The sequence below is a fragment of the Syngnathus floridae genome, chromosome 4 (assembly GCF_059516105.1).
Source record: "Syngnathus floridae isolate MCC-2025c chromosome 4, RoL_Sflo_1.0, whole genome shotgun sequence".
In the NCBI taxonomy this organism is placed as follows: domain Eukaryota; kingdom Metazoa; phylum Chordata; class Actinopteri; order Syngnathiformes; family Syngnathidae; genus Syngnathus; species Syngnathus floridae.
This window is the reverse complement of record NC_142416.1, coordinates 15831471-15859066: the sequence shown is the minus strand read 5'-3', so window position 1 is coordinate 15859066 and position 27596 is coordinate 15831471. Positions and strand designations below refer to the sequence as shown.

Here is a 27596-nt window from a genome sequence, read left to right as displayed (position 1 = left end):
TCACCATATGCAAGTTTTACCCTCAAGGAAACAAATACTGTCACAGAGAAAACAAATTTCCAATTCAAACTGATGTTTGCAAACACTCCTCAGTCAACAAACATCTAAATACTAAATAAGGTCATCTGATGAACCTGTTTGTTTGGCCTACCAAACTACTAGCAATATCTTTTGGTCTGACGTGGTCACAACGACTATAAACATTTTAAGATATAAACACCAAAACCAAACATGACTCCTTTTGTCAAGGCAGCAAATGCCTCCACGGGCAACAGAATGCACTCTTAGCATCACAGCAGGCAGCACTCAAGTGTGAGAAGTCACATTTAGCACATTCAACACACCACAACAAATGAGCACAACACAAAACAATTGGGCCAGTTCTTGCCTATTCTTTCTATAATAATGCATAATGGCTAGAAATTGTCAACTACATTTCCAGTAATGCGCCTCTCATCACTTTTGGCGCGTCTCCAGCCAATGCGGGACAGGGAGGAGGTGCCCAAGTGAGGGAGGAGAGTCGGCAGGGAGGAGAGGCTCAGTCCTGTGCACTGTCTTTCATAGCCACTGTATCCATAGCTGAGAGCTCCTCCTAATGCACGCATCATATTAGATTTGATCTGTTCTCGTCACATTGAATCCAGTTTGGAGCTTTATTTTGATCGTACAGAATGTCATGAGACGCATGGAGTAGAAAATCAAGATGGAAAACTTCAACATGACATGTCTGTGGATTGTTTGTGCATCGTATTTGATTTTTCTACCACTCACAGGTAGGAAAAAGCACACTTGCTGCTAAAAAGCCTCTACTTATACCAATTCTCCGCTGTGAACACAAGTTGCACTTTTTGCGCTTGGAAGTAGTGATGGGAAAATGAAGCTTCAAGATGCTTCATGAACCGGTGGTTTTATTTATTGGGCCCTTTTGATGCCACTCTGATCAACACAGGCCAGAAAGCACACTCGTGCCATTTCTTAAACCTCCTTCTTTAAACCAAGTGCCATCGAGAGGAGTAAAAAAATACAATAACTGGTGCATGAAGGAAATTTGAAGCTTTGTCTTTTAAGTTCTTGTTTGGGGGGTTGAATGTTTGGGGATTACTTGGACCAGATGGACCAAATTAACATAAAACATAAAAAATTATATCTAAATAAATACATTTGGATTAAACGTGGAGACCAAATGTCCATTTTCCTCTATGTACCTGAAACATGTCATTAAGATAAACTCAGTTTATTGAGAAATAAGCAAAATCACAACGTATATTTATATTTGTGTGCAAAGGGAAAAATAGCCCTGCTCCTTCATCTGGATGTTTACCAAAATGACTCTAAATTTAAAAGGTTCTTCTTGGCCCCATCCCACACCCCTCCACCAAGTTTCGTGGAACTCAACAAAGTAGTTTTTACGGACTACGCAACCTAACAAGATTTAATGCGGCATTCGTTCTTTCCACGCTTTTATGGGACACTTGAAAGATTTAAAATGTAGAAAATATAGTCGTCGAATATCAACCGTGACAATTTATTAAACAAAACAGCAAAGTGTCTACTCTTGTATTTGTGTGCACATTATTAGAATTTCTTTTGATTAGGAGAAGGAACTTTGTAAAGATAGTTGGTTTGGCTCTTCCACTTTCGATCATGTAAATGTTTGCGATCGTCTGAATCGAGTTTAACGATGCAGTTGAACTCATCGTTGAACTCAAGTGAGCTCAGGTTTACAGATCCTATCAGTGATTATTTGCATAACCACCATGGAGGAATAGAAGGAGGAGAAGGGAGGGGGGGTGTCGGAGGGGTTGCGTCTTCTCCCGCCAGCCAACAGGTGTGTGTGTTGTCTGTTACAAAGCAATCAATTATTCATCGAAACTGAAATGATACTTTGCACTGAGCACAGCAAACAAAGCTCTCAACACACAAAAAGTCTTTTAACGCAAAGCCACAGTGGCATCTTGCCATAAATCTTCACAAGTCTGAAAGGCACAACATTTGCTTTGCACCAGAAAGAAAAGTGGATGTTGACGTTTTGCGTCCTCTGGAGCTTCCTTCGGTTTGGCCTCAAGGCACAACAGTCAGATGAATATTCTCTTCTTGAAAAAGTGCCCAGCATGCAAGAGAGAGACAAAGAGAAAACCTCTGACTGACGGTTAACTAAGATGGAAATGTTAGATATGTATATTTATCCTGAGTGAACGATTTTAGAGGCCTGAGGTCATGATTACTCAGCTCATATCTATTGATTATTCCACTGAGTTAGATGGCAATATATCTTCGGTGGCTGTGTGCCAATCAAAACATGCATTTTAATCATCACATTAAGACCCATATTTATTCTCTGCCAGCTCTTTGTTAATTTTAGCAACATCTCAGCATTAAGTTAGACTACCAACCAGGAAAACGAAACACTTTCTTCCACTGTCTGATGTGATTTATTTTACTTTCGATTTATATAGACAACATTATGGATTTGCTCCGTTTATTTTGTTTTGTTCCTGATCATGTGACATGGCTCCATGTTGCTGGGCAAACTAAAAGCTCCACATACTAAGCCCGAGCAACTCGCAGGAGAAAAACATAGCGGAGAAACAACAAGGAGAGGTAGTAATCTGATAAAGTAAATGTTTTTTCAGCTAATTGCCCTCATGCAAAATCCCCACAGCTTCATACATTTGTTTTTCCTTCCTGTTCTGTATTAAATTTGTCATTAATTTATTGCAGTATTTCTCCTTAAGGTGCAACTTTGAACAACTATGACTCCATTTCCTAAAACACTTACTGCATCTGGTTTACGGTCCTGGCAGGGATCGGAGCCTATCTCAGCTGATTTGAATGGGAATCGATCTTTCACTGTTTGGCTGTATGAAAGACAGTTACAGGAACCACTCCATACCCCAGTGAGAAAATAGCGTGTCCCTAAAATTGTCAACTTGTTCATCCTTTGTCTTTTTCTCCAGGGTGGAGTAAACCCGTCATCTCCCCCAGTGGGCCTCATATAGTTATTCCCAAGCGTGGCAAGCTGGAGCTCTATTGCCATGACAATGCCACCACACCTGGTGCTACATCCAGGTTGAGGTGGCAGAGGGAAAATGCTCGCAGACTTGAGGGGGAGGCGGAGGAGGCCGGCGCTGCTATTGTCATGGTGCCCGCAGTGCAAAACTACCACATGGGCCGCTACGTGTGCATCAATAACAGTACACGGGAGCGTGCGTCCATCTACGTATATGTGAAAGGTGGGGGCAAGGGTTGTGTGCACCCGTTATTCTCTCGTCCCTGTGCCTGCAGATAATAAAAGCTGATTTAACTTGCATGGATGTGAACTTTCCATGTTCCACAGACCCTGTCAGTGCTTTCCAGCGCACCATGGTCAACGTCATCCTGGTCCGTGCGGGCGAGAACTGCACCATTCCCTGCCTGGTGACCAACCCGGACGTCACTCTGCTGGCTTTGCAGACGTGTGACGGGCGACCTTTGCCCTCCACCATGAGTTATTGGACCCACCACGAGCAAGGTGTTATCATCGGCAATGTGAGCAGGGCTTTTGAAGGATGCTACGTGTGCGTGGGAGAGCTCGGAGCAAAGAAAGTGACATCGAGCCAATACACCGTGGACGTGCGGCTGGGTAAACATTGCGCAAGTTTCTACTTTTGTCCAACGGCTTCCCACTTGCCCTCGGAACGTGCCAACATAGCTGTGCTAGATTTGTCATTTGGGTACTAATGAATTGAGACTGCAGCATAGTAGCCTTCTGGTTCCAGCTTCCACCCAAATTCCATGTTGGTATGTGTTCTGCGATTGTCTAGTGACCAGTTCAGGATGAATCTCACCAAAATTCAGCTGGGCCAGGCTCCAATTCTCCAAAAACCATACTAATTGCTAAGCTAACCATGTTTAGACAGTAAAATAGAATAAAATTAGAAACTTGCTCCTCAAATTAAGTAATTCATTCGCAAAATTGATCTGCAAAGGATATTATTTTGAGCCTTGCCAAATTCTGCTAAGCTATTTAACCTTGTTACAAATGCAATTTAAAACCATTTTTGACAGACAATAAATGGATGGACACCAAATTCAAATCCAAAAAACTCATCCCAGCACAAAATGTCGCTGTCAAACGAAGAGCTGACCTTCATGTTTGTATTTATCCCTGCCCAGCATAACAATCTCCAAACAAAGACACGGCTGGGTAGAGTTATTGGTCTCCTTTTTGAGTGATGGCGAGAGGGAGTAAAACGTGGTTGTGGTGAAGGACACGAGGATTAACAGCACGCCAGGCCGAACAAAGCTTTGTAACAGTGCATGAAGGTGGCATTTGGGCTAAATAGAGTTATGACAACCCTTATCAAACACAACCGCTGGCGACGTCAGTGACAATTATTGAAAGCGATAAATCATGCACTTTATGTGTGCCTAAGGCTAAACATATGCAAATATAAATGTGTGCACGTGTATTTAGGTTTAGAAATCTCAAAGCTCTTTTAGTTGATTACACAAATCCCTTCATTGCTATTCAGATGAGTTATTATGTTTAGAAATTCAGCCAATCTATTAATTGCACACACCTAAATAGAAAGGACCAAGGATTCCTACTGACTTTTTTTTTTTTTTTTTTTTAAATGCATTTCTGATGTCCTTTTGAATTTCTTTGTGCAGTTCCAGAGGTGCTTCCGGTTATCACACTGTCCCAGAAAGACAAGGTTATCTTGCGCAACGGGGAGAAGTTCGAGCTTACTTGTAGCTCTTCCAATGTCAACCCAGACTTTAGTGTCAAATGGGACTATCCATCAAAGGCGGTGAGTTGTTTTTATTTTATTTTAATCAATCATGTGACTCGAAAGACACATCTGACTTAATTGGAAGACTTAGGTTGAAAGAGGTCAAACAAACAATGTGTCATTTCATTCAGAGGGTCCTTTTTTCTCAAACTCGGTTAAAGGGGTTTCAATTTGACTTATTTTCTATGGTGTGATAAAAACAAACTTAAATGGACTCAAGGCATTATTCAGCGTCAAATAGTGATTCAATTGTGATGATCAAAGGTCACATCCATCACATTCTCATGTAATGTGACAAGTCAGGAATGCCCATAGGGAATTTCATTAGATCAGGCAAATTCAATGGATACCGGCGATTACCCAAAGGTCAATTTCAATCAAAGTTCTATTAAAAAAAAAGTTTTTTCTTGATATTTGGTCATCTAATTTGAGAGAGTTGAAACCTTAACTAGGGTTGAATTCATGTGTGGTTTATTCTCAGGCTTCTATGTTACTGTAAATGTGAGTAGAAGACAAAACACCACTTAACCTTGCCGTTGTTTGCTGCCTGCAGCATCCAGATGAAGTTCACACCTCGCACATCCTTTTCGGGTCTCGAGATTATCAACGGGCCTCCCGGCTCTTGATAGGGTCAGTAAAACGAACAGACTCAGGGGTGTACCGCTGCTCGGCCCACAATGAGAGAGGCGGGAGCTCCAGAGCGCTGCACCTGAATGTCTGCGGTAAGCATAAAAGAACAAATAAAGTAAAGCATGTCCACTGAGATGGCATTACATCATTCTATCTAGTTATGGAATCTCCAATAAAACGATGATTGATACAATACACCAGAGCATACGCATGGAAGCTTTAAATTCTGAAGCAATTTGCCCTCTTTAGCAACACTATAGAAGGGTTAACGTCACAGTGCTCGAGGAGCTGTTAAATGTAAAAGGATGATGTCATCAACTTGATCTTTCCTGAATTGTGCACCATAGCCATCACGTCATCTCCATGAGTTCCATAGATGTGAAATTTAGACTTCTAATCTAAAAAATGATAAAAAACGAAATGTAATAACTTAAAGCTTCTTCTTCATTTGCATGCTATGCAAATCCAGGGGCCTTAAAGGAACATCCAAGCCCACACTTAAGTTTCCATTAAGTCTGTGGACATGTTGCGACATGTCTTGTTGAAAAAGACCGTGGCAAGGTGGTGCCATGTTTTAGAAGCAAATAAAATGACAGAACAAACACTAAAAAACGATCTGCTAATATACACTAACATTCAACTGGATTTTTTAGCCCGATGTCAAAAGGCACATTTAAAATGCAATCAAAAATGTTAACTGATATCTTATTTAATCCACCATGAAACATATAATTATAGTTTATTTTACAGACCAGAAATTGCAATTGAGCGTGAATGCTCAGTCGTGCTAACAAAGTAATGCTACCAAACCAAATGTCCAGGCCTTGTTGCTAAATGAACAACTCTGTGTATATGTTGTACAGATAAAGGCTTCATTACCATGTTAAGTCACCCAAGTCCCGTCCAGGCCAGTGTGCGTGAGGGGGAAAGCCTAATTCTTAGAGTGGAGTTAGAATCCTATCCATCACCCAGCGTTCTGTCTTGGTCTTACAATGACAAACGTCTGCTCAATACCACAGAGCATGTCATCACGATCCACCAACACAAATACAGGTATCATTGTAGCATGTCGTCAGATTCGGGAATAAGAGTATTCACCCAGATAATAAATCTCATGTGACTTTGCATTTAGGTACATTAGTGAGCTGAAACTTGTGAGGGTTCTTGGCTCCGAGGGCGGCGTCTATAAATTCTCAGCCGGTCACGAAGACGCGTCCGTCGACCATCTATTTCACGTATACGTCAATAGTAAGTCAATTCTTCTACATTAACACAGTTCCTAAGGCTTTGAGTGTCTGATGAGGATGTTTCTATGTAAGGCAAGCCGGTCATCATCGCCCAGGAAGGGCCAGTCGATGGTCAGGTGCGGTGCGTCGCCGCCGGTCACCCAGTTCCAAAAATCAGCTGGTACATCTGTGACATTCCCAACACGAGGTATTACATCAACCATCATTATTTTATGCATATTTTAACTTCTACTACAACTTTTGACTAATGACCTGTCCCAGTTGTGCATTTAAAAAAAATGCTACAAGGCAAAAAAAAAAGGGATCAAGTAAAGAAAGTTTGGTAGCAACGATCTGAAATTAAAATGACGATAAGTCTCACAGTGACCTATCAATAACACAAATGATTGTGATTCGCCGAGGGGTGCAATATTACAGGAATGACCTCTCCTCAGGTGTTCCCACCTACCCAATGCCACCCAATGGGAGACTACGGATGTCGCCATAGTGACAGAGTCCACCTATAGTAGGAGTGAAGTGGAGAGCCGATTGAACATCAGCAAGGAGCATGGCAACTATCATACACTGGAGTGCGTGGCCTCGACAGAGCAGGAGGAAGCGTACATGCTCTTCTCTATCAGCGGTACCACATCATTAAGATCTCTAACACACAAACACATTTGTAGATGTGATTAGATAGATTTGTAGATCTCATAAACACCTCCACAGATCTACACAAACAAGTGTGTGGTTACTGACTGCAGATTGAATGAGATTATTATATGCTGACAATGCAGGCTGGGATTAGATGGTGTCAGTACGTTAATCCAGGACACACAAACAAACGCTACTGCTGCAGCTGCCTGTCTTAATCCTGAGGGTCGTCTGAGGCCCTGTGTTGTGTGTAAAGATCTATCTAACTCCCGATTGCGGCTTTGTTCCCGAACAGAGCGACTCGTCCCGCATGAACTGTTCACCCCACTGCTAACCGGCACGGTGGTCACTGGTGCTTTCCTCGGCTTCTTTGTTGTGGTGCTGCTCTATATGTACAGGCAGGTAAGAGAGCAAACACACCCCAAAATGCCACGTCATGACTTCATATTTGAATCCTTTTCACGTTGTGTCATAAAATAGCCTTTAAATTTACTTGCAAAGGAATTGCACTCTTCCCCCTGATGAATCATGTGTGATTCAAGTCAGTATCTGTGAGCAATATCCCGCTGATAGCCTTTTTTCCATCTTTTTTTTTTTGTTGAACAATCTGAATGTGTTTTAATGACTCAGTCAGCCATTAGGCGGATTCAATCGACACGCGTCTGGAAGAGCATGACATCTTGCTCTTATTACAGTGCAGTGACTCAGGCTCCAAAGGCTTGCATCAGCATGTAAAGTGCATGGAGAGCAAATTATTGTACACAGTGGAGATGATGTAGCAATGAGAGGATACCAAACATACAATTACTGGCTAAAAAAATGAGATACACCTGCACAATAATTACAAAAATAATAAGGAAAAAAATTACAAAATGATATTATTTTTCCCCCAAGAACTGCAAGGTTAAAGTGTAGAACTCGACCATGACTGTTGAATTTGAATTGGCACCATAATGTGCATTTTGAATACTTCTGAGTGTCCATCAAAAAGAATCATTATTGTCTTTGTAAAATAAATATTTTTGATACAATTCGCCTGTAAAGGTAATTGCTGGTAAATATAAGGATATTGCAAAAAAAGTCAGCTGTCTCCATCAAGCCCCACCTCTTCTTCTCCTCTTTCAAACAGAAACCGAAATTCCAAAACCAGTGGAAAGTCATCGAGAGTATCCATGGCAACAACTACATTTACTTTGACCCCACCCAGCTTCCCTACGACTCTAAATGGGAATTTCCTCGGCAGAAGTTACGCTTTGGTATGACGATTACCTTTCTTGAAGCGTGTGTACAAGCTAAACGATGTTAAAAGGTCATCTGTGTGAACACACAGGTAAGACTCTAGGTTCTGGAGCTTTTGGGAAAGTGGTGAGGGCCACGGCATACGGCCTTTGCTCGGCTGACACGGTCACGACGGTTGCCGTCAAGATGCTCAAATGTAAGTGTCCTTTTGTAAAAAAAAAAAAAAAAAAATTCTTCGCCTGCTGCAACAAGATCAGCCGGGCTTAATGTCCCCCATGACGATGTCATCGCAGCCAACGCTCACGCCACGGAGAAGGAAGCGCTGATGTCAGAACTGAAAGTGCTCAGTTACCTCGGCAACCACATGAACATCGTCAACCTGCTGGGAGCCTGCACGGTTGGAGGTGAGCGGAACCTCAAAACAAGAGTGGAGTTCTTTCTGCAAGAGTCTCGAATCATCTTTCTTTTGCTTTTCCATGACTTCATTATTGATTTCTCTATAGTTGTCTGAGGCGGCGTAAAAAGCACAGTTATTATGCTTTTAAGAGAAATCCAATATTGGACTGTCAAGTCAATGGCAGCCAGCCCTGACAATAAGTTGATGGAATGCAGTCAAAGAGTATTATCTCGCTGTCTGGGCCTCGGAAATGACCACTCTGTAGAATCTTGATGGATAGATACCAAATAAGTAGAAAGACACATGGCATGAAAAGTCCTCATTTAACGCTATTGAATACTGACCAGACTCCAAATATTGGCATTTTGTCACATCGCTTTCATATTATCCCACTTTGTCCGTGCAAATGCCTATCGAATTGACTTAAGCGATAATGAACTACTTCTAACAGCATCTCCGTATTTTCGTTTCATTGCAGTCCAATTGATTTGATCAAATCTCTGCTCCCTTCCAGGTCCAATTTTAGTGATCACTGAATACTGTTGCTATGGCGACCTACTCAACTTCCTGCGCAGGAAAAGAGAGTCCTTCCTAAATTCCCAAACGGGCAATGGTTACTATCGCAACGTCTCCAAGCAAACAGAGCCTGCAAGGTAATCTTCTGCTAACTGGGAAATCACAGTTGAAATTTATTTTACAGCTCATAATTTATGAAGTGAATATGTGTGCAGCAGAGATGTGCTGGGTACCGAATATATGCCGATGCGCTCTTCGGACAAAGAAAGGTCCTCGCAGTCAGGTAAAGCCTTTCCCATCATGCATTGCAGCATAACTGATTTACACACCATGTTAAAATAGTGATTGGTCTTCTTTAGAAGATCCAGATGAGCTTTCTCTGGCTGCTGAAGATCTTTTGAGCTTCTCCTACCAGGCGGCCAAAGGGATGGAGTACATCACGTCTAAAAACGTAAGTTCACCAAATAATTGGTCCACAATCCGGTACAGCTAACGATCCATCACAACCAGAACCGGTTCCAAAATCAATATATACACATCTGTGTTTGTGCAGTGCATCCACAGGGACCTCGCCGCCAGAAATGTTCTTCTGACTCACGGCAGGGTGGCCAAGATCTGTGACTTTGGCTTGGCACGGGACATCACCACTGATTCTAGCTACGTGCTTCGTGGCAATGTGAGTTGAGCGCCTGTTCATCTCATCCTGTGCTTGTCCACTGGTACATAGCTTTGAATATGAGCGTGAATAGCCATCAGTGTATTCTTGTAAAAGGCAGCTTGGATAGACTCCAGCTCGATCCACGAATGAGGACGAGTGGTAGAGAAAATAAGTAGTCGCATTGAGTTTCCATTGTGTTCAGAATTTAGCTATACCTTGTATTTCTAATCTAATTTTAAAACATGGCTCAATGGATTTTTTTCCCAAAAGTATGAGTTCCAATGATTTCCAGAAATCATTAGAACAAACACTCCGTATTATGAATGTAATGTGGCCTTTCATCCATGCAGGCACGTCTTCCAGTCAAGTGGATGTCTCCAGAGAGCATCTTTGATTGTGTCTACACATATGAGAGTGATGTGTGGTCCTACGGCATCTTGCTATGGGAAATCTTCTCATTGGGTAAACAATTTAAAGTTATAGAATGCCTGACAAGAGAAGCATTAAAATTCCATAACACACCAAATGTGTGTGATGCAGGTAACAGTCCATATCCTGGGATGCAGGTGGGCTCGGCGTTTTACAGAATGATTCAAGAGGGCCACAGGATGAACAAGCCAGAGTTTGCTCCCATTGAGATGTAAGTACAGTGTGTGTGTGTATATTTGCCCTCCATTATCAGAGTTGAAAATATCTAATTAAATTTTAGGATTGATTTATTCATATAACTCCAATAAATGTAAAACTGCATGCCCCTCCAGGTATGACATGATGCTCTCATGCTGGAATCAGGACCCTTTGAAAAGACCCTCTTTCAGAAAACTGGTGGAGAGGACTGAGCTTCTTCTGTCGGAAAATACCCGGAACGTAAGTAGAGCAAACCATGAATGATTTCGATTGTCTTATAATCTCACATGCCTTTCCCTCGTGATTCTTTGTTCATTATATCTGAACTTATTTAGAATGTTGGGATGTGAAAATGGGGGTGTTTACTTGTTGGGGGATTCTCCCCCCCAGACAAAAGAAACAATCAAGCTGTCATTTTGCAGGTTTACCTGAGGCTGAGCAACGCTGCCGGTCCTTCAGACAATCAGAGGGCTACATCACGAAGGCTGAGCTCCGTGTGCAGCACCACGGCCCCCAACCAGCCTTTACTGCAGAATACCACAGATGTCTTCTTGGACTATGTCTGAAGAAATTCACACAAATAGATTACATGTTACATTTGAACTGGAGTAATCTTCAGCTGCATGTACGCGGCGAGTCCTGCAGCCTCACAAACACACAAACATGGCCGACATGCTGTGCTGGAACTTTATTTTGCTATGGGGGTTCGAGATTTTGCCATCATTTCAAAAACGTCTGAGGCTTGATGATTTATACTAGTATCAGTACTTTCGTACTGAATCCTACTAAAATCTAATAGGAACAGGCTGCCTACTTGCACATTGCTGTTTAATTTTGACAGACAATTTGTACAGAAAGTGTATATTTTTTTCTTTTCACAAATATTACAAGCATTTCTATCTTTCTTTGAACAAAATCTCATCTTAACATAGTGAACAAGTTATTTATATCTAAATATTTCCATGCCACAATTCAAAAAGTAGCTTGTTAAATAAGTAGTACCTTACCTTAGCATCAAGACTGTTTCCCAATGTGGCTTGTTAGCTACCGCAGCATGAGAAAAAAAATAAAAACATAACCCCCCCACCACTGCTAGTTATTTTAGCATCAAAACAAGAAGCATAAAAACTGAAACACTTACTGTTCAAATCCTAAATAGCTGCTTTCTTTGGTGCTAAATATTCTGCTTGATGCTGCTTTGTAGTTAATGTGCAACTTTTTCCTTACAAATCATCAGTTCATTGGGAGAACAATCATCAAATTGTCCTTAAATAAGTCCAAGCCACTATGTGATGTGTCAAAACGGCATGCAAGTGCTAATTCCTTATAAAGAACCTCAAAAAGTTAAATAGAAAGAAAAAGGCTGTATGTTACCAATTGTGAGTTGTATAGTTGACTACTGTAATGGACCAAACGGGTGGTCAGATGAATGTATTTTGTGAAATTGGCCTAATCTTGGTTTAGTGTGGAGGACTAAGTGATTGATGTGTGTGTGTGTTTCATTTGGTGTTACATGTGTACGTACTGTAAATACAATAGATATGTGCCTTTAGATTTTGACTGGCTATGTCTGGTTGTCACGAGGGCTCAGGCTCTGGTTAGGAGGTCCTTGCAGTTTTGATACAGTTTGTTGACTTGTAATAATAAAGAAAGTACCAGTGATGGTAGAGGCAACAGTGCGTCCATTTTATGCGTTGATTTTTTTTTTTTTCAAGGAAAATTCATTCACATTGCCACATATAATTGCAGCTGTGTTTATTTTCAAATTGACCAAGAGGAGAGATGGGGGGGTTATAATAACAATAACATTTTTTGCTTCAAAATATTGATTATTATAACATTTGACTTTGGGGTAGATAAAAGGAGCACAGGGATATACTACATACAGGGTACATACAGTACAAGAAAGCATAGCACCGTTTTACACAGAATACGGTTGTCTTTTGTGTACAGTATTACACTAGCATTTCAACCAATTTATATTGTGGGTAGGTCATCTGTGAGGAGGGGCGCCCATTGTCTTGACACATTAAATATAATACACCTCAATTTGATTGGGGATAGTTAAAAAAAAATATTCAGAGCTTCTTTTATAATGTTAAACCTGTCCATTATTATAATCTATTCTTTTTTTTGCAAGACATATACTTTGTTTTCCTTCTTTCATGTAATCAACAACATCCATTAGTCTTTATTTTTTTTAAAAAAATAATAAAAACACCTATAGGCCTACTGTACATTCTTTGGGCTGGCTTATCAGTGACACGCACACTCAAGAAAGGAACAGATTGGCATTACGCTTCAGAGTGATGCCTCACGCACGCTAAAGATGATCTAGTTTTCTATGTGGTGAGTGGTCAATGTTGCAAGAAATAGATTTTTTTTTTTTTAGAGATTGGCTTGATGTGTTACTGTGGTTAAGTGTTGGGCTGTCAGTTATTTAACAACAATTCTGCAAGGTGGGAGGGGGGGACTCGTGCTGCATTGTCTACAAACACCCACTTTTTTCACTCACATCTACTTCCATATGAAAATAAGATGGTTTGACAGTGACATGTTTAGCATGCTTGCACAAATACACACATTCTGCCTCTCTCACACACACACACACACATACGCACGCACACTTATTCAAGTTGAGCAGTCCCACACACGGGCTTCCAGAATACTGAGCCCAACCGGCAAGGAAAGTTTCTTGAATCTTACAATTTTCTTTATACTGCAACGCAAGAACTGATTGGCTATCGCCAGGGGTTACCAATATTGTTCCCCCTGAGAAATACACGAACAACTCAGGAACAACACACACAATATTCACTGCGCACACACACATACATACATACATACAAGCGCGCACACACTAAAGATGTGCAGTGGAACCTCCAAAGTCAAGCACCCCAAACTAAGCTCGAAGGAAAACATGTCGAAACAGCAAACATAGTGACCGACGTCAGGTAATTGTTTTTTTTTTTTGTTTTTTTTTAAATTTGATACCATCACACTAAAAGTGGTGGCAGAGAGCAGAAGCGTAATGACAACGTAGAACCACAAATGAAAAAAATTGAAATATCAGCTGCATAAATGTTAACTTTACGAATGTTAATAACTTTTGAAAGCACAATAACGAAAGCTTACCAACAAACGACTTCTGTTCTTGCTTCATGTTATGTTGGAAGACTGAATTCCGAGTGAAACACTTAAAAGAAACTTTAGTTTTACAATACAACGGTTAACTAGGAACAAGCTTGATGGCGACAGTTTGCGCAAATCCATTTGCTTTACATTACTCATACAAAAAAAACATTTGGAAATGTTGGACAACTTGAAAGTGGAGTTTGACTTTGAAGGTTACACCACTAAAACACATTCTGGAAGAGAACCAAAGATGACTCCCCTTCACCGAACGTCAACACTTTCCTTCAGACCGAGGCTTTTGCGTTTGATATGGCTTACTAGTGTAGTGAGGAGGTCCCCATTGATCTGGTCCTGCTTTTTTACTGCTGCTTGAGAACTGAGGAACAATTGTAGTGAACTGCATGATTCTTTTCTGAGGCCCAACGAGGAAGAGAAGGGTTAAACTGTGATCCCAAAGAGACCAGGAGACAAATGTCCCATGTTGAGGTTTACTGGTCCAAAAGAGGACCTCTACCTTTTGTCTGTAGAGGAATGTGGGTCATATCATCATCATCATCATCATCAGTCACCACACTCCTTGTGACTTTTCTTACTCTAGCCGCCGGTCGTTACAGAAGCACAGTTTAACCCTTCCTGGTCTGATTCCAGACTGAGGCAGAAGCTTAACTTCCCACATTCCTGAGAGTGCAAGTACCATCCGGCAACTTCAAACCCTTACTAAGTCAATTACTGTAAGACACACACACACACACAAGCACACACACTCCCCAAAATGCTCTCTCTCACAAAACACACACACACGATACATTTCTCACACAAAGAGTCATGCCACAGTTGACAAGCGACTAGGTCTCGGACAGTGATTTACTGTACACAACCACATCAAGTGCTAAAGTTTCATGAGGATATACTGTTTGTTACGTATAGGGCTCTCTGAATGTCCAAAAAAATAATCCCTTCTAAATATATATATATACACACACACACTTGCGTGAGCATTGTTAGGGGTTAGCTCTTGTTGTAAAATATAGATTTGCGTATGTATGCCTTTGCTGTTGGGAATTCAAACTAACAGAACTATGTAATTGGCACTTTGAATCACTAAACCTCTTATTTGTGATCATCCCGCAAACATTTCAGTTGGACTGTAATCAATAATTTTTCTTTTAAAGAGTTAAAAAAAAAAAAACAATGTCAATAGCTTCTTTTACGCAGAGATCCTGCAAAATTTTGCTTTGCTGAAAAGCAACAATTGCTTTCAACACAACATAGCATTGGAGAATTTCCTCACATACAGGTGGCAACCCACCTCTGTTACAACTCTCATCGTACTTCCCAAGGCAGAGAACTTGCGGGGTGGACTTTGTCCTTCTCCCCTCCATTCCGTGCCTTGCCCTTTACACAGAAAAGCAATTCAGGGGTGGGGCAGGGGTTAAAAGGGCAAATGTCACAGTGCTTTACAAACACTTGAATTGCAAAAAAAATAATAACCTCACTCACCTTTGACTCCCCCAACCAGACTATTATAAGCTAATTGTGGACTTGAGTGAGAAAAGGGGGGGGTCGGTTCATTTGAGGGGTTTCGTCAACACGCCAAGAAACACTTTGAACAAAGTAAAAAAAAGTCAAAGCGACTAATAAAAGCTTACACAGTTATTCTTTCCATGCAATCATATAAAATACTACATTTCCATTTCCTGTTAGGCTATATTGGATATTTACACGTTTTTCTCAATATCATACAGGAAATTTGTACATGGTTAGTTAGTCCATTTTGACACACCTCCAACAGTCTTCTGTTACCGTGGCGATGAGGCGTTTGTGTCATATTCCACAGACTATCTCGCTCCCTTCCGAGGAAAAATGGGGGAGCTTTCCGGGAGTTCATTTGTCCAGCCGTTACTGGTGATGCTCTTTCATGAGATCCTGGTGGAGTTGCAGATTTCCTTGTTGCCGTGATCCCACCTTTCAGCTGGAAAGGTTTGCCAAGCACACAATTAAAACAAATGTATGTGGCAGGCCTTTGGACTTTTCCTTTTTCTTTTCCAACAGGCCCTCCAGACCTTACTGCGGTTGGCTGCTGACACTGTCGGTCCTGTGCGACGACGGCGCTTTCTGCTGTTTCTGGGGTTGGGGTTTGAGCTGCTGCGGATGCCTCTGGTGGTGGGATTGTTGCTGTTGTTGCCTTTGTTGTGATTGTTGTTGCGGTTGTTGCTGCTGCTGCGGCTGTTGTTGTTGATGAGTTGTCTGGGTAAAGGTACCCTGCTGCTGAAGTGGAAAGGCTGCCTGTAGAATCAGCTGAGTGGACTGGTTACCATGGAGAAGACGAGTGCCCTAACAGGAAAGACATGGATACACCTATGAGCGCAACTTTTGTGTGATGGAATAAAGTTCCACCTTGAAGTTGTTAGTGGGAAGACAAGTGTGAGTTGAAATAGTTGTGTATTCAAAAAGTTCAATTCAAAAAGTGAAACACTCATTGGGGAAATACATCCATGACAATACCATTTAATTCATGCACTTTTACTGCCATCTCGTGGTACCTGTAGGAACTGCTGCTGCTGCTGTTGCTGCCCCTGTTGGCCGCTTTGCGCCACCACAGCCGTCTGGTTGGAGGCGTCAGTCTGACCCTGGGAAGGTTGCGCTGGTTGGAGAGTCAGTGTCTGTGTTTGTCCTCCCTGCTGAAGATGTACAGGAGTTGAAAAGGAAACATAGAGGAAGATATTCAAACGAACAAGGAGCAAGACCCCACCCCAAAATATGAATCACAATGCAACTTTGTCTTTACCTGTTGCCCACCGAAGGGGTTGTATGCGGTGACCACCTGGCCCATGAACATGGAGGTGGGAACCATGACCGCACCGCATGCCATTGGAGCTGTTACAAGTTTGGTCACCAGCTGTTGCCCTGCTGGAAAACTGTTGAAGAAAGCAAAATAACACTTCATTCCCACACAAAGCTATTAAAATACCTTCATTGAATTGACAAATGTACCGGATCTGACGGTCCTGCGTGAAGGTGGCAACAGCTGTGCCTTGCTGCGTGTTGTTCTGCGGCAGACTGGTGCTGATCTGCAGCACATTGTGCTGCCCCGGTTGGGAGATCATCATGGTATTGTATAGTTGGGTTGGCACAGAGTTTTGGGTCTGTGGCTGAGCCTGAGGGGGCTGTTGAGACTGTCGTTGGGTCTTCGGGGGGGAGCGAAACAACAATTTAGATGCATTTCAGAGTTTCACAATGTCTTTATTTATCTTCCTCCGATGCAAAATGCACACAGTCAGAGATACGGTCAACAAATTTTATGGGAAAGCTCAAAGCCACAGAATGAGAAAATGGCTTGCAGCTGCATAATTTGCATAGTTTCATGCAGAACTAGAGACTGCATTGAATTTGAAACTGAAATAAAATCTATATTGTTCTATTGGCGGAAACTAAAAACATGTGCTTTGTTTCGTTTTTGCAGCACAAACACATACTGTATGCTGTATGCATAAATTACGCTACGAACACTAAAAAGGAAAAAAGAAAAAGAAACAGAGACACAATGTTTCAGAAACGACGTCCCAATCTGATCATGTGATCAGATATGAGAATTTTGGCCTAGTTTATTTTCACTTTTCTACACAGTGGTTAACTTAACCCTTGTATGAATATTCAAATGTTAGGCATACTTTAAAAAAAAAAAAGCCTATCCGGTACTTAAGGTTTTATGATGCTGACGGCTTGAGCCTGGAACTAATTAAAGCCATGTTTGAAACTAGAACAACTTAGAAGTCAATAAGCATCACGAAAGAGATTTTGTTCAGCTTTGGACGCTCCGTTGGCTATATGTTATATTTGTGTGCAGTTGCTTGCGTCCCACCTGCTGCTGAAGGCTTTGCTGAGGAGGAGGTGCCTGTTGCTGGATGGTGAGTTGTGGTGTTCCCGAATGGACCGGGTTGATTGCCGTTTGTTGGACCTGATTGCTCAGAGCGCTGGCCTGTTGGACCGGCGCCACCTGGGGGAGCTGCATGTTCATCGCTCCACCCTGCTGCTGCAACAACATCTGCAATGAGCACACATTTCTTTTGTGAAAGCACATTCATGGACTCAAAAAGAAAAACAGGACTTAGTGGACACCTGTTTTCTATGATTATGGTTTTCCAAGAGAATTACTACATACTGGGTGATTCTGCTTCTAGGTCAGACAACGGCTGTTGCAACTGCCCACATGCTTTCTGGCTTAGTTCAAGTAAGTCATTTCCCAGGTTTGGAAATTATGGGCAGAAATTTCTCCCTATTACATTTTAGTTTGTGTTGATCTGACTTTTATGAAATTATGCAACATGACTAGGTGTTTAGTGCATACTGAAGAAAGCATAACCCCTGAAAATCAGTCACTGGGATCAGTAGAGAAAAGTTCAAATGGTGAATGAAGTATTTAAGTACTGGTAGTGATTGAAGCCGAGCCAGTTCTGCCACTTGAGTCTCCCAGTGACACAGATACGCTCAAGCACGTGAAAATACATCAGTGGTGAAATTGAGGTGAAGAAGATATTCAGGTTGTGGGTGTATAATTTTAGCTGGTATTACTAGTGCCAATTGTGGTAAACTGCTTCGTGGCAGCAGTCCAGCAGTCACTGATTAAAACTAGTTCCAGGAGTAAACAGGCCAAAATTACACATGGCCATTGTGTGGGTGTAAGCTGGAGACGATGTCAGTTTGTGCACCCTTAAGGTTATGATCCTACCACAGAGTGAGTCTCCTCTTGGTGGGGTGACATGTGATGTCAGCAATTCTGAACATGACCCGTGGCCGGTAATAGTTTCTGCATGAGTGTGTTCATTATATTCACTGTATATTATAGCTCAGACATGAACGATGAATTGCGATATAGCAAGGAACATCTTTCTTAAAAATAAAAATGCATGTAACAGTATAGACTGAATTGGTTCTACCTGAATACCCTGGCCCTGGACCCTCTGTAGCTGCTCCTGGATGTTTCTTAGCTCTTCCTGCTGCCGCTGAATGTTGGCCTGTATCATTCTGGTCCTTTGCTCCAGCTGCTCCTTAAGATGCTGCATAGCATTCACCTGTGCTGAGAACTCCATCACCGGCTGCAGGGTATGGGAAAAGAAAGATTTTTAATGATAGCATGTAATGCATGTATGCACGATCGATCGATCAATGATTTTTGACGCAGAGAAACGAGCACAGAAGGCATTAGTAGTGTCTTACCTGTACGTTTGACTGCAGTTGCTGTGGTTGTTGTTGTTGTTGCAGTTGCTGTGGTTGTTGTTGTTGTTGCAGTTGCTGTGGTTGTTGTTGCTGCTGCTGTTGTTGCTGCTGCTGCTGTTGTTGTTGTTGCTGCTGCTGCTGTTGTTGTTGCTGCTGCTGCTGTTGTTGCTGTTGCTGCTGCTGCTGCTGTTGCTGCGTGATCATACCCGGAGTGACACTCTGGCTAGTAGTCTGAGAGCTCATGGACTGCAGATATGGACAAACAATTAAGACAATTATATTAATGCTGTATAAAAATAATCTAATAAGATTTATTATGGGGCGAAACAGTTTGCTACATGTTGCTGTCTCAAGTTTGTTTCGTCTCACCTGGCTGCTAATGGATGAGCGACGCTGGGATGTCATCTCCATGGTTGAAGCCAGGGACTGTCGCGGAGGCGTGGCTGTATCCATATGAAGCTTGGAAGCTGTTGGTGCACAAACAGAATCAGCATTATTACATTATTTGTGTCAGACTATGATTACACTGTATGTCAATGTTTCTCAAATCTGGCTTGCAAAAAGTGGCGTTTTACTTACAAGTGCAAGTGTTGTCCGATACATGCGATGAGGACTTGCGGGAACTTCGGGAAGAGGTCGAGGGTGTTCGGCTGCGGTCAAACCTTTCTAATGCCTCCTTGAGGCTGGAAGTGTTCAGCTCTGAACCAGAGTCCTGGCTCTGTCAGGCACAGAATAAGAGTAAATGGGATGAAGTTTATCACAGTTCTCTGTATTAATACAAAGAAGTAAAGAAAATATTCTAGATTTGTACCTATTAATTTTTGTGTTGTATATTGTTTGCAAACATGTCAAGAAGGAACTGCTTGCAAGTATTTCTAACTTAATTCTTTCTTTTATTTAATCTAATGTATGTGCTTGAATGCGGTGCCATGAAAAAAAAAAACACGTAGAATAGAAAACAATATTTCACCTTATCCATAGTGACCTCTGGTTTGGATTCTTCAATGCCCAGCTCCCTTCGCTGTTCCGCCCTCACTTCTGCATAGCTACAGAGATGTTTTTGGGAGAGGAAGGAAGAGATTTCTGAGTCATTATGAAGACATTTTTAGTTGTTGGAGTGACCTCATTAAAGTGAATTTTGGTTAAAAAAAAAAAAAAGTAAGAGAATTTTTCTCCTCATTATACCTGACGACTGTATGCGTGCAGACAATAAACTCGGGCCGAGAGTTCCACTGGTGATAGGTAATGTAGTAGTGCGTCTGCAGCCATATCCACTGTTGCCCTTTAGTCAGGAAACGGTAGTAACAAGACTTCCCTTTACCGTACTGCATCACTAAGCAAAGGAAAGACAAAGGGGGCGACAACAGAGCTGTGAGGAGAAGTACATGGAAAGAATTTTAGCAATGCAGTCAAAGCAAATGTACAAGTGAGCCCTCACAGTGTTCATGGCACTTAGCAAGCGTCTCCAGGTCATCCACGTGATAATAGTCGTACCCTGAAGTTCCCAGAACCTCAAATGGTAAGTAGCCTATAATTGGTGGAGCTCTGAGGAAAAAGAAATGCATCAGTACAAAACAAGAGTGGTGCTGTGTTAATTTAATGTAATCAAATCTAATTGAATCTAATAAACAATTATATATACATAGCAAAAATTTTTGTTTACCTGTGGTCTAGAAAGAGGAACTTCCACTCTAAACTGTGCCTAGAGGTGAATTCTTCATTGGGCTCTTCTACTGTACACATCTCCTATGAATATAATAAAAACAATATTTTAGCATTCTTTTATGTGCTGCAGTTTTTTTCCCCTACCAGATTTTAGGGTGAATACGTCTGAGAGTACCTTGATGAATTGGGGTTTAGTGAGGCGCACAGTAGCCACGAAGCACACTTGGTCATCAAAGGCCGGCTGTAGAGAGCGCTGTAATACGGCCGCCAGACCATTCCTCGTCACGTTCGGAACTACAAGAGAACAGAGCAAGCTCTGAGCATGTCAAATGAGAAGCAGCTGCTTCAAACTCATTCAGACAAAAAATGCTATTGTTTCAATTTAAGTCTACTAATAAGTCACATACCATTGTTGAGCGACTTGAAATTTCCAATGAAGCTGACATATTCGTAGATGGGAGGTTCTTTGGGGTCAATTGACCCTCGGAGCATATGACAACAAAATTCCATATAGTTTTTACCTGGAGGATAAAAGAAACATGGTTCTGTCAACTAAATGGTTCTGTCAACTAAATGATCTACTATAATTAACAATAATATTTAGGGGACAAGTTCTTAATACAGTATAGATGCACAATGTGCAATCTTTACTAACATTACTACTTTTGGAGGTAAAATTATAATCTCCTAATACCTGTATTTCATATTAAACTGTATAGCAAAAATTTGGAAATCTATCAAGTTACAAATACATTACACAATAATGTGTTACTGACTCTTTAAATAATCTGATGTGAGGCTCTCTGGGTCGTTGGGGTGCGTGGACAAGGCTTTGTACACGTCTGAATGCTCTCCAACTGGCAGGAAGTTTAACAAGTTCTGGTCCACCAGGTCCGCCTGCCAAGCCACGAAAGAAAAAAAAAAAAAAGTTTAAATTTGTACCTTCACACTGCACATTCCGGCAACATAATAAAAAGTTAAATATTCTGTGCTATGCAGTCAGATCTACAAATGCTGACGTTCCATGCTAGTTACTAGTTGCTAACACACGCAGCCAATGTTACCTAGCACGTAAGAGTAAAAAGATGAGCAATGACTTTAGAATAACAAAATATAGACTGGGATACTCACAGGAAGGTGTTCCAGTAATGAAGTGACACTCTCTGACACATAGAGGATATTCCCATCAGTCATTATTGCTATGAAGAAGCCATCCAGTGCCTGATAATGTCAGGGAAATACAAAACCACACTTTTTACTATGAATCTACAGCAGTGGTAGTAGCGTTTACTGATAACTTGTATGTTTAGAATAAAACTGAAGTTAGATGACTGACCTCCAACATGAGCTGGGTGAACTCTTCATTGCTAAGAAATGGCGGCTTCCAGTCCTGTCTGATCTCACTGGACTCTGACTGGGCAGCGATTTCTAATGAGGAGGAAAAAATATATTTTTTTTGAGAGGTGGAACCAAGTATAGGAAGATACAAAAAAGAGGCACAGGGCAACAAAAAACAAACCCAGGAGTGTCACAACAGGAGTCTGGAAAATGTATTGATAGTGCAAAGCTCAAAAGATGCTTAAAGATAATACTAATCAGTGAGAGTAAAGCCATCGGCTTTTAAAAAGTGCTGTAGAACCTTCAAATCAAACAGCCAAAAGTGATCATTTTCTCCAAAATCTGCTTCAAGACTCAAACCAAAATTTGGGAGTTCCAACCAATACCATGCAGGACACAAGCGAATCTTTGTGAGCATCAAAAGATGAACTGACAACAGCTTGAGCCTGCAACAATTAGCACTTTACATTGCAAAGATGAGGATTTTTTTTTTAATACAACTCGCATCACAAAATGACTGCTTGATTCTGGAGGTTCCAACAGGTCTCGCTCAAGTTGTTGTAATGAAAGTAAACACAGGGATGACGTTAACTAGGAAGCAGGAAGAGTTTGCCCTGTAATGTGCCGCACAGAACCAGGAAGTGAGGCGACCTAACCTTTGTGTTTACACAGGAAGTCGATACTTTTCTGCAGGATCGTGGACTTGTCCATCTTCCTGGTGTTGCCAGGCAACATGGTGCCAAGTTCCTTGATGAGGACATTGAACTGGTCTCTCCGTTTCTTCTCAGACTTGTTGCGGGACACGCTGCATTTCAAAGGCAGGTTTAGTTAAGCCGGGAATTTTTAGTGAGTAATCAAATACTAGTATATATAGGCAATTTACCGTTTTGCTTTGTCCTTTTCATCTTCTTCCATCAACCCATCAAAGATGCTACAATCATCCCTGCGTGAGGCGAAAAACATGTTTTGAGAACCTATGCCTTACTCTTGCACTTTTTATTTTTCTCCACGTTCACACACTTGTGGGATGGCTTGAAAGCAGATACGCATTGGTAAGAATAGCTAATGGAGGATGTTGGCTAATGAGAATTCCAACATGCCAGCAGCCAGTTTATTTTTGGGTCACACAGAAAGCGAGGCAGACAAAGAAAGATCGAAGGAATGTGTTGTGCTCGCCAAGAAGGTTACCAGAGCATTTGTAAAATCAACTGGAACGTTTTGGCTCTCTTTCTTATGACTGAGATCAAATTGAATCTTTTACTTTCTGCTCAAGTTTTACTTCCAACCTACTTTGACATATGAAGGGTGCATTTTCTTTTACATTCAAAAAGAGGGAAAGTTTTCATAAACCACACAAGGAATCAAATACAGATGTGAGGAACTACCGTAATTTCTCATGTATAAAATGTAAAAAAAATATATCATGGCACTGTGTTGAAGTGCATGCACCGTGGATGGATGCGACAACGTACCCTATGCTTGATGTCATGGTGGCTGCTTCTCAGGGCTGTGGTGACTTGCTTTTTAGGCGTGAGGTAGGCATTTGGAAGTCCACCTTGAAAAGAATGGAGGGAAACATGTAATAACCTACTACGGTTTAACATTTAGAATAGAATTCCAAGATAACAGAAACAAGTGTAGTCAAATTTATATTGGACTAATCTAGGGCTTTTAGTTGTGTACACAAAAACAATAACACACAGTAAGTGTAAAGCAGCAGTTCCTACAGACTGTCTCAACTTGGGCAGCCTGCCCAGAACAATACCCCAGATGGATAAAATTCTTCACTGAATAAGTGATGACAACTCAAGTTGCTAGTAAAAAAACACACACACACACACATTTGTCCACAAACGGCAAGATTGGCTTTCGGAGAAGACAAGTTCCTTTTTTGCTGGTTTGGTAGTGACAAGAAGAAAAAAAATGTTACCTAATCAGGAAATTGGCACAAGTGCATTTCTTGTTCAGGAATAAAACTGGAGCTTCATCAAATGCAATCAGTTCCAACACGCTGGCAAGACTGTTTTAAGGCCCATTCAAACATTTATGATTAAAAAAAAAAAAAAAAAAAAAAGAATGAGAATCTCAGTGCTTGCATTGATGACAAAAGGCTACGGTGTTGTACTGGGCGATTAATTAATGTGTTTTTATTTTTTGGGGGAGGGGGTTCATGTCTTGAAAAATCCAAACAAAATCAAGACCCCCCCATACACACACGGCTCATGGAGTCTGCTCACATGCAAAGTTTACACTGACGACACGGAGGTGAACAGAGAAGAACTTGCTTTATTTACATTTACAATTACTTTTATTTATAATTTATTTTAAATGCATGACAGTGCAGCATTTTGTGTGAATGCATTTTGTGTGTTCACTCACCCCACTGCAGCTCATGCACGGTGTGAGTAAATGACTTTTTTTCAGAGGTTTAAAAAGGGTAAGTAGGGGTTAAAGCCAGGGGGTCATCAGGGGTCACCAGACCACAGAAAAGCCATGGTGGTTTTCCAAACCTGTCGGAAATATCAGAACAAGACACTGAAGGTCAGTCTGGGGTCAGATTTCACCTGATGTCAGGCTGTGGCTATAGTAACTAAAACATGAAAAAAAAAGTTCATGCAGTGTGTAAAAAAAAAAAAAAAAAAAAGGTACCACATATAAACATCAAAACTTTTTTCCATTCTAATTTTAAGTTTGTGTCTTAGTTTTTTTCTTATAAAAATAGAATGACTAGTCAACCTTGAGTAAGGAAAAATAATTCAAATGCCTTTAGGTACGCTCTGCATACAAAACATCAATGCCGAAATGAATAATTTGTAATGCTTCCATACAGTGCTCTTAAAAAAAAGTGTTTTGGAGTGCTGTGACCTAGTTATGGAAAAAAAGGATGATTTAAAACTGTCAACTTACTCAGTCACTGGAATGCCCCTTTGAGGCAGAGCCTGTTGTTTTAGAGCCTTTCCTGAGAGCTTATAGCTCTTTCTGTGTGAGCCACACCTCGCCTGCAACCCACACACAAACACACACCAAGCCTGTCAATAGACAAACCATGAGAACCCATGCTCACTGTTTGACATGGATGCAAATGTTAGAGGCCAACATTGGGCTCATTTAAACGAATAAATGAACGAACGACTAGCTCAGTGACTGCAAAATGATCTTCACCTTTTTGGTATATTTGACATAAAAAATACTATACAAAATGTTATTTTATTAAAAACAATAACTCAAAAATAAAAGGTTTGCTCATATTCGGCCCTCAGCTAGATCACTTTAACAAGCCCAAAGCAATATGAATATTCTTAATCAAAAATTAATTGAAAAATTAATGTAATCATATCGTACTTTTTTAATGAAGCGTAGTCATCGTGGGATTTAAAATCTGAAATGGTCCAATTAAAAAAAAAAAAAAAACACCAACATCCTCAGACATTCATTTTACTATACAATAACGGCATAATCGCCCAAGTCATTTTTAAAATTTTGGGTGACAAAGACAACAACAAATTCAACAAACAGAAGCCTGCATTCAATCTTTGCAGTTACCAAGCCGGGATAATTGAAAATCTACACAAATAATGGGGAAAACAAATCTGTAAGCAAGCATATAAGCATTCCTTAAAATGAAGCTGGCTATTACGCATTAGACTAATAAAATTCACGATTAAAATCTCTCGTATTACAGTCAATCACACCAAGTCTACTATTACTTCTGTCCAACTAAGCAAGGCCATTGCTTATTTTAAAACCCAACTTCAATAACAGCATAGCAGTCCTATGGAAGGTGAAAATGGGCAAACAATGGCAACAAATAACATCTTCCAAGCAACAATGTCAACTCCACTGATGAAATATTGGAAGTTTTACAGCAACCATCTTGACCCTGTAGTGGCTCCACTTTGGGAAGCGCTACCATGACCTACTGTACAGTAATCCTCATGGCTAAGCTTTTATTTCATGCAGCCATTATTTACAATGTGCACGCTCAAAAACAGCACGTCAAAAAAGGAATACCGCATTCATCTCGCACCAAATCGCTCAAAATCGAGTGAATAAAAGAATAAGCAAATGTGCCACAGGTGTTCGTTATACAACCGGGAGAGCAACCCACATACTGTAGCTAGCTAACATGCTAACTAAGCTCTGCTACCGAAACCTGCCAATTTAGCTAACTCGATTCTTCCTCCCGTTACACTCGCGCTCACCAAACGAGACCAACACGACAAATAACGCACTGTTTTTTATTTTTGGGAAAAAATGCAATATTGGCACCATATCACAGCAAAACTGCTTTTGAGCTCCTAGCTGTCACGCAACAACTGAGCACAAAATTATTTCGTAAAATACCGCTGCGTTTCGTCAAACACTGCCGCGCGCCAAGATCGCCACTAAATACATTTTAAAAACGCATGAATAACAAAACACACATACACGCACCCACACACATCTACATACATTACATACAAACACGCGCACGCGCCAGCCAGCGGCCACGCACGTACTCACACACACATACACACACCGCGACGGACGCGCGCATAGACACACATCCACAAGGCTGCTGAGAATGTGGGTCACTGGGCCTTGCTCGCCCTCCAGCGTGCGGAAACAGTCCCCGAGCCTCCGCTGCAGTCCGAACGCTTCCGCGCCTCTCTCACTCACACACACGCATACATACACCGCATAAAACAATATTCGTCCACCGCACCGCGACGGGCTCACCTCGCCGAGCGTTCGACAGCGAAGCTTTCGGTTGTGCGGTTCGCTCGTAGTCTTGCATCGAGAGGAGGCGGCGGGGGCCAAGAGGACTCCGGCTTGGGGAGAAAAACAGGAGGCCTACTTCATACTACGCCGTACAGTCATGCGCAATAGAGACAGTAGGGCGCACTATTTGGCAAGTACAGTTCCCAAGCAGCCAGGGATCTGAGGGATTTTCGCAGCGGCAAATGACTGCGTGTTTTCCTGCTCCACTCATTTTTTTTTTTTTTTTACATAATTACATAGACGATTTAAACCCATATTTGTTTATTATTATTATAATGAAATAAAGAGGAATCATCCCTGCAACATAAAGTGCGCTGTACATTGCAACAGTTATTTTGAGAGCAGTGCCTAATATATAGGTTATTTGGATTATGTATAATGTATTGAGGTCAATATTTATGTGACGTTATATTTCCAGGGGAAAGGCGGGGTCGGGATGGCCCTCCTCGGGAGAGAAGGGGTTTCCCTTTCAATCGACACCCAATCAAAAGCTCCATAGGGTGTGACGTTGCACCTATTCCTGTATCGAGGTTCCCCTCACATTATTGATTGATTTCCCCTCACCTCCCGTAGACAACCTTTATAAACACACTTCATACATCACTAGATACATTTACACATTCCTTTAAGAGCCAAATCACAAGCGGTATTTGGAATTATAGTGCTATTTTGATTCAATTGATTGATTGGCACTATCACAGAAGTATTTATGTATTAATTTATTGGTGCGGTTGCGGTTTTTGAGAGCACTGCACCAC

The 27596-nt window shown here is 41.3% G+C and overlaps 2 protein-coding genes across 6 annotated transcripts; one reads left to right on the top strand and one right to left on the bottom strand.

Annotated features, from left to right (window-relative positions):
* The first annotated feature begins 561 nt into the window (after window positions 1–561).
* On the top strand, window positions 562–12396 carry kitb (KIT proto-oncogene, receptor tyrosine kinase b). Of its 2 annotated transcripts, none has more exons than XM_088373130.1 (21): window positions 562–773; window positions 2958–3233; window positions 3338–3622; window positions 4654–4793; window positions 5329–5497; window positions 6269–6458; window positions 6538–6653; window positions 6725–6839; window positions 7087–7274; window positions 7581–7687; window positions 8415–8541; window positions 8616–8720; window positions 8818–8928; window positions 9436–9574; window positions 9656–9720; window positions 9797–9888; window positions 9991–10113; window positions 10446–10557; window positions 10636–10735; window positions 10857–10962; window positions 11145–12396. In XM_088373130.1, exons 1-21 carry the CDS (start codon window positions 704–706, stop codon window positions 11286–11288), a joined length of 2880 nt encoding a protein of 959 aa, XP_088229256.1. In that variant the 5' UTR covers window positions 562–703; the 3' UTR covers window positions 11289–12396. The 2 variants fall into 2 exon arrangements, with proteins under 2 accessions (XP_088229256.1, XP_088229255.1); XM_088373129.1 differs by having other exon boundaries at window positions 9653–9720.
* Window positions 12397–12460: 64 nt separating this feature from the next.
* Window positions 12461–26950, bottom strand: clockb (clock circadian regulator b). 4 transcript variants are annotated; one of them, XM_088373132.1, is made up of 25 exons: window positions 26797–26950; window positions 24985–25076; window positions 24457–24587; window positions 23550–23632; window positions 22961–23020; window positions 22734–22882; window positions 22076–22167; window positions 21871–21960; window positions 21516–21636; window positions 21147–21260; window positions 20915–21033; window positions 20738–20820; window positions 20513–20619; window positions 20260–20407; window positions 20045–20120; window positions 19654–19792; window positions 19444–19541; window positions 19075–19320; window positions 18795–18953; window positions 17720–17902; window positions 16852–17045; window positions 16646–16775; window positions 16401–16538; window positions 15921–16191; window positions 12461–15829 (listed from the first exon to the last, which is right to left on the bottom strand). In XM_088373132.1, the coding sequence occupies exons 4-24, from the start codon at window positions 23564–23566 to the stop codon at window positions 15922–15924; spliced, it is 2733 nt and encodes a 910-aa protein (XP_088229258.1). In that variant the 5' UTR covers window positions 23567–23632; window positions 24457–24587; window positions 24985–25076; window positions 26797–26950; the 3' UTR covers window positions 12461–15829; window position 15921. The 4 variants fall into 4 exon arrangements, with proteins under 4 accessions (XP_088229258.1, XP_088229259.1, XP_088229260.1 ...); XM_088373133.1 differs by having other exon boundaries at window positions 12461–16191; window positions 16401–16535; XM_088373134.1 differs by having other exon boundaries at window positions 12461–16191; window positions 17720–17890.
* Between the last annotated feature and the right edge of the window lie 646 nt (window positions 26951–27596).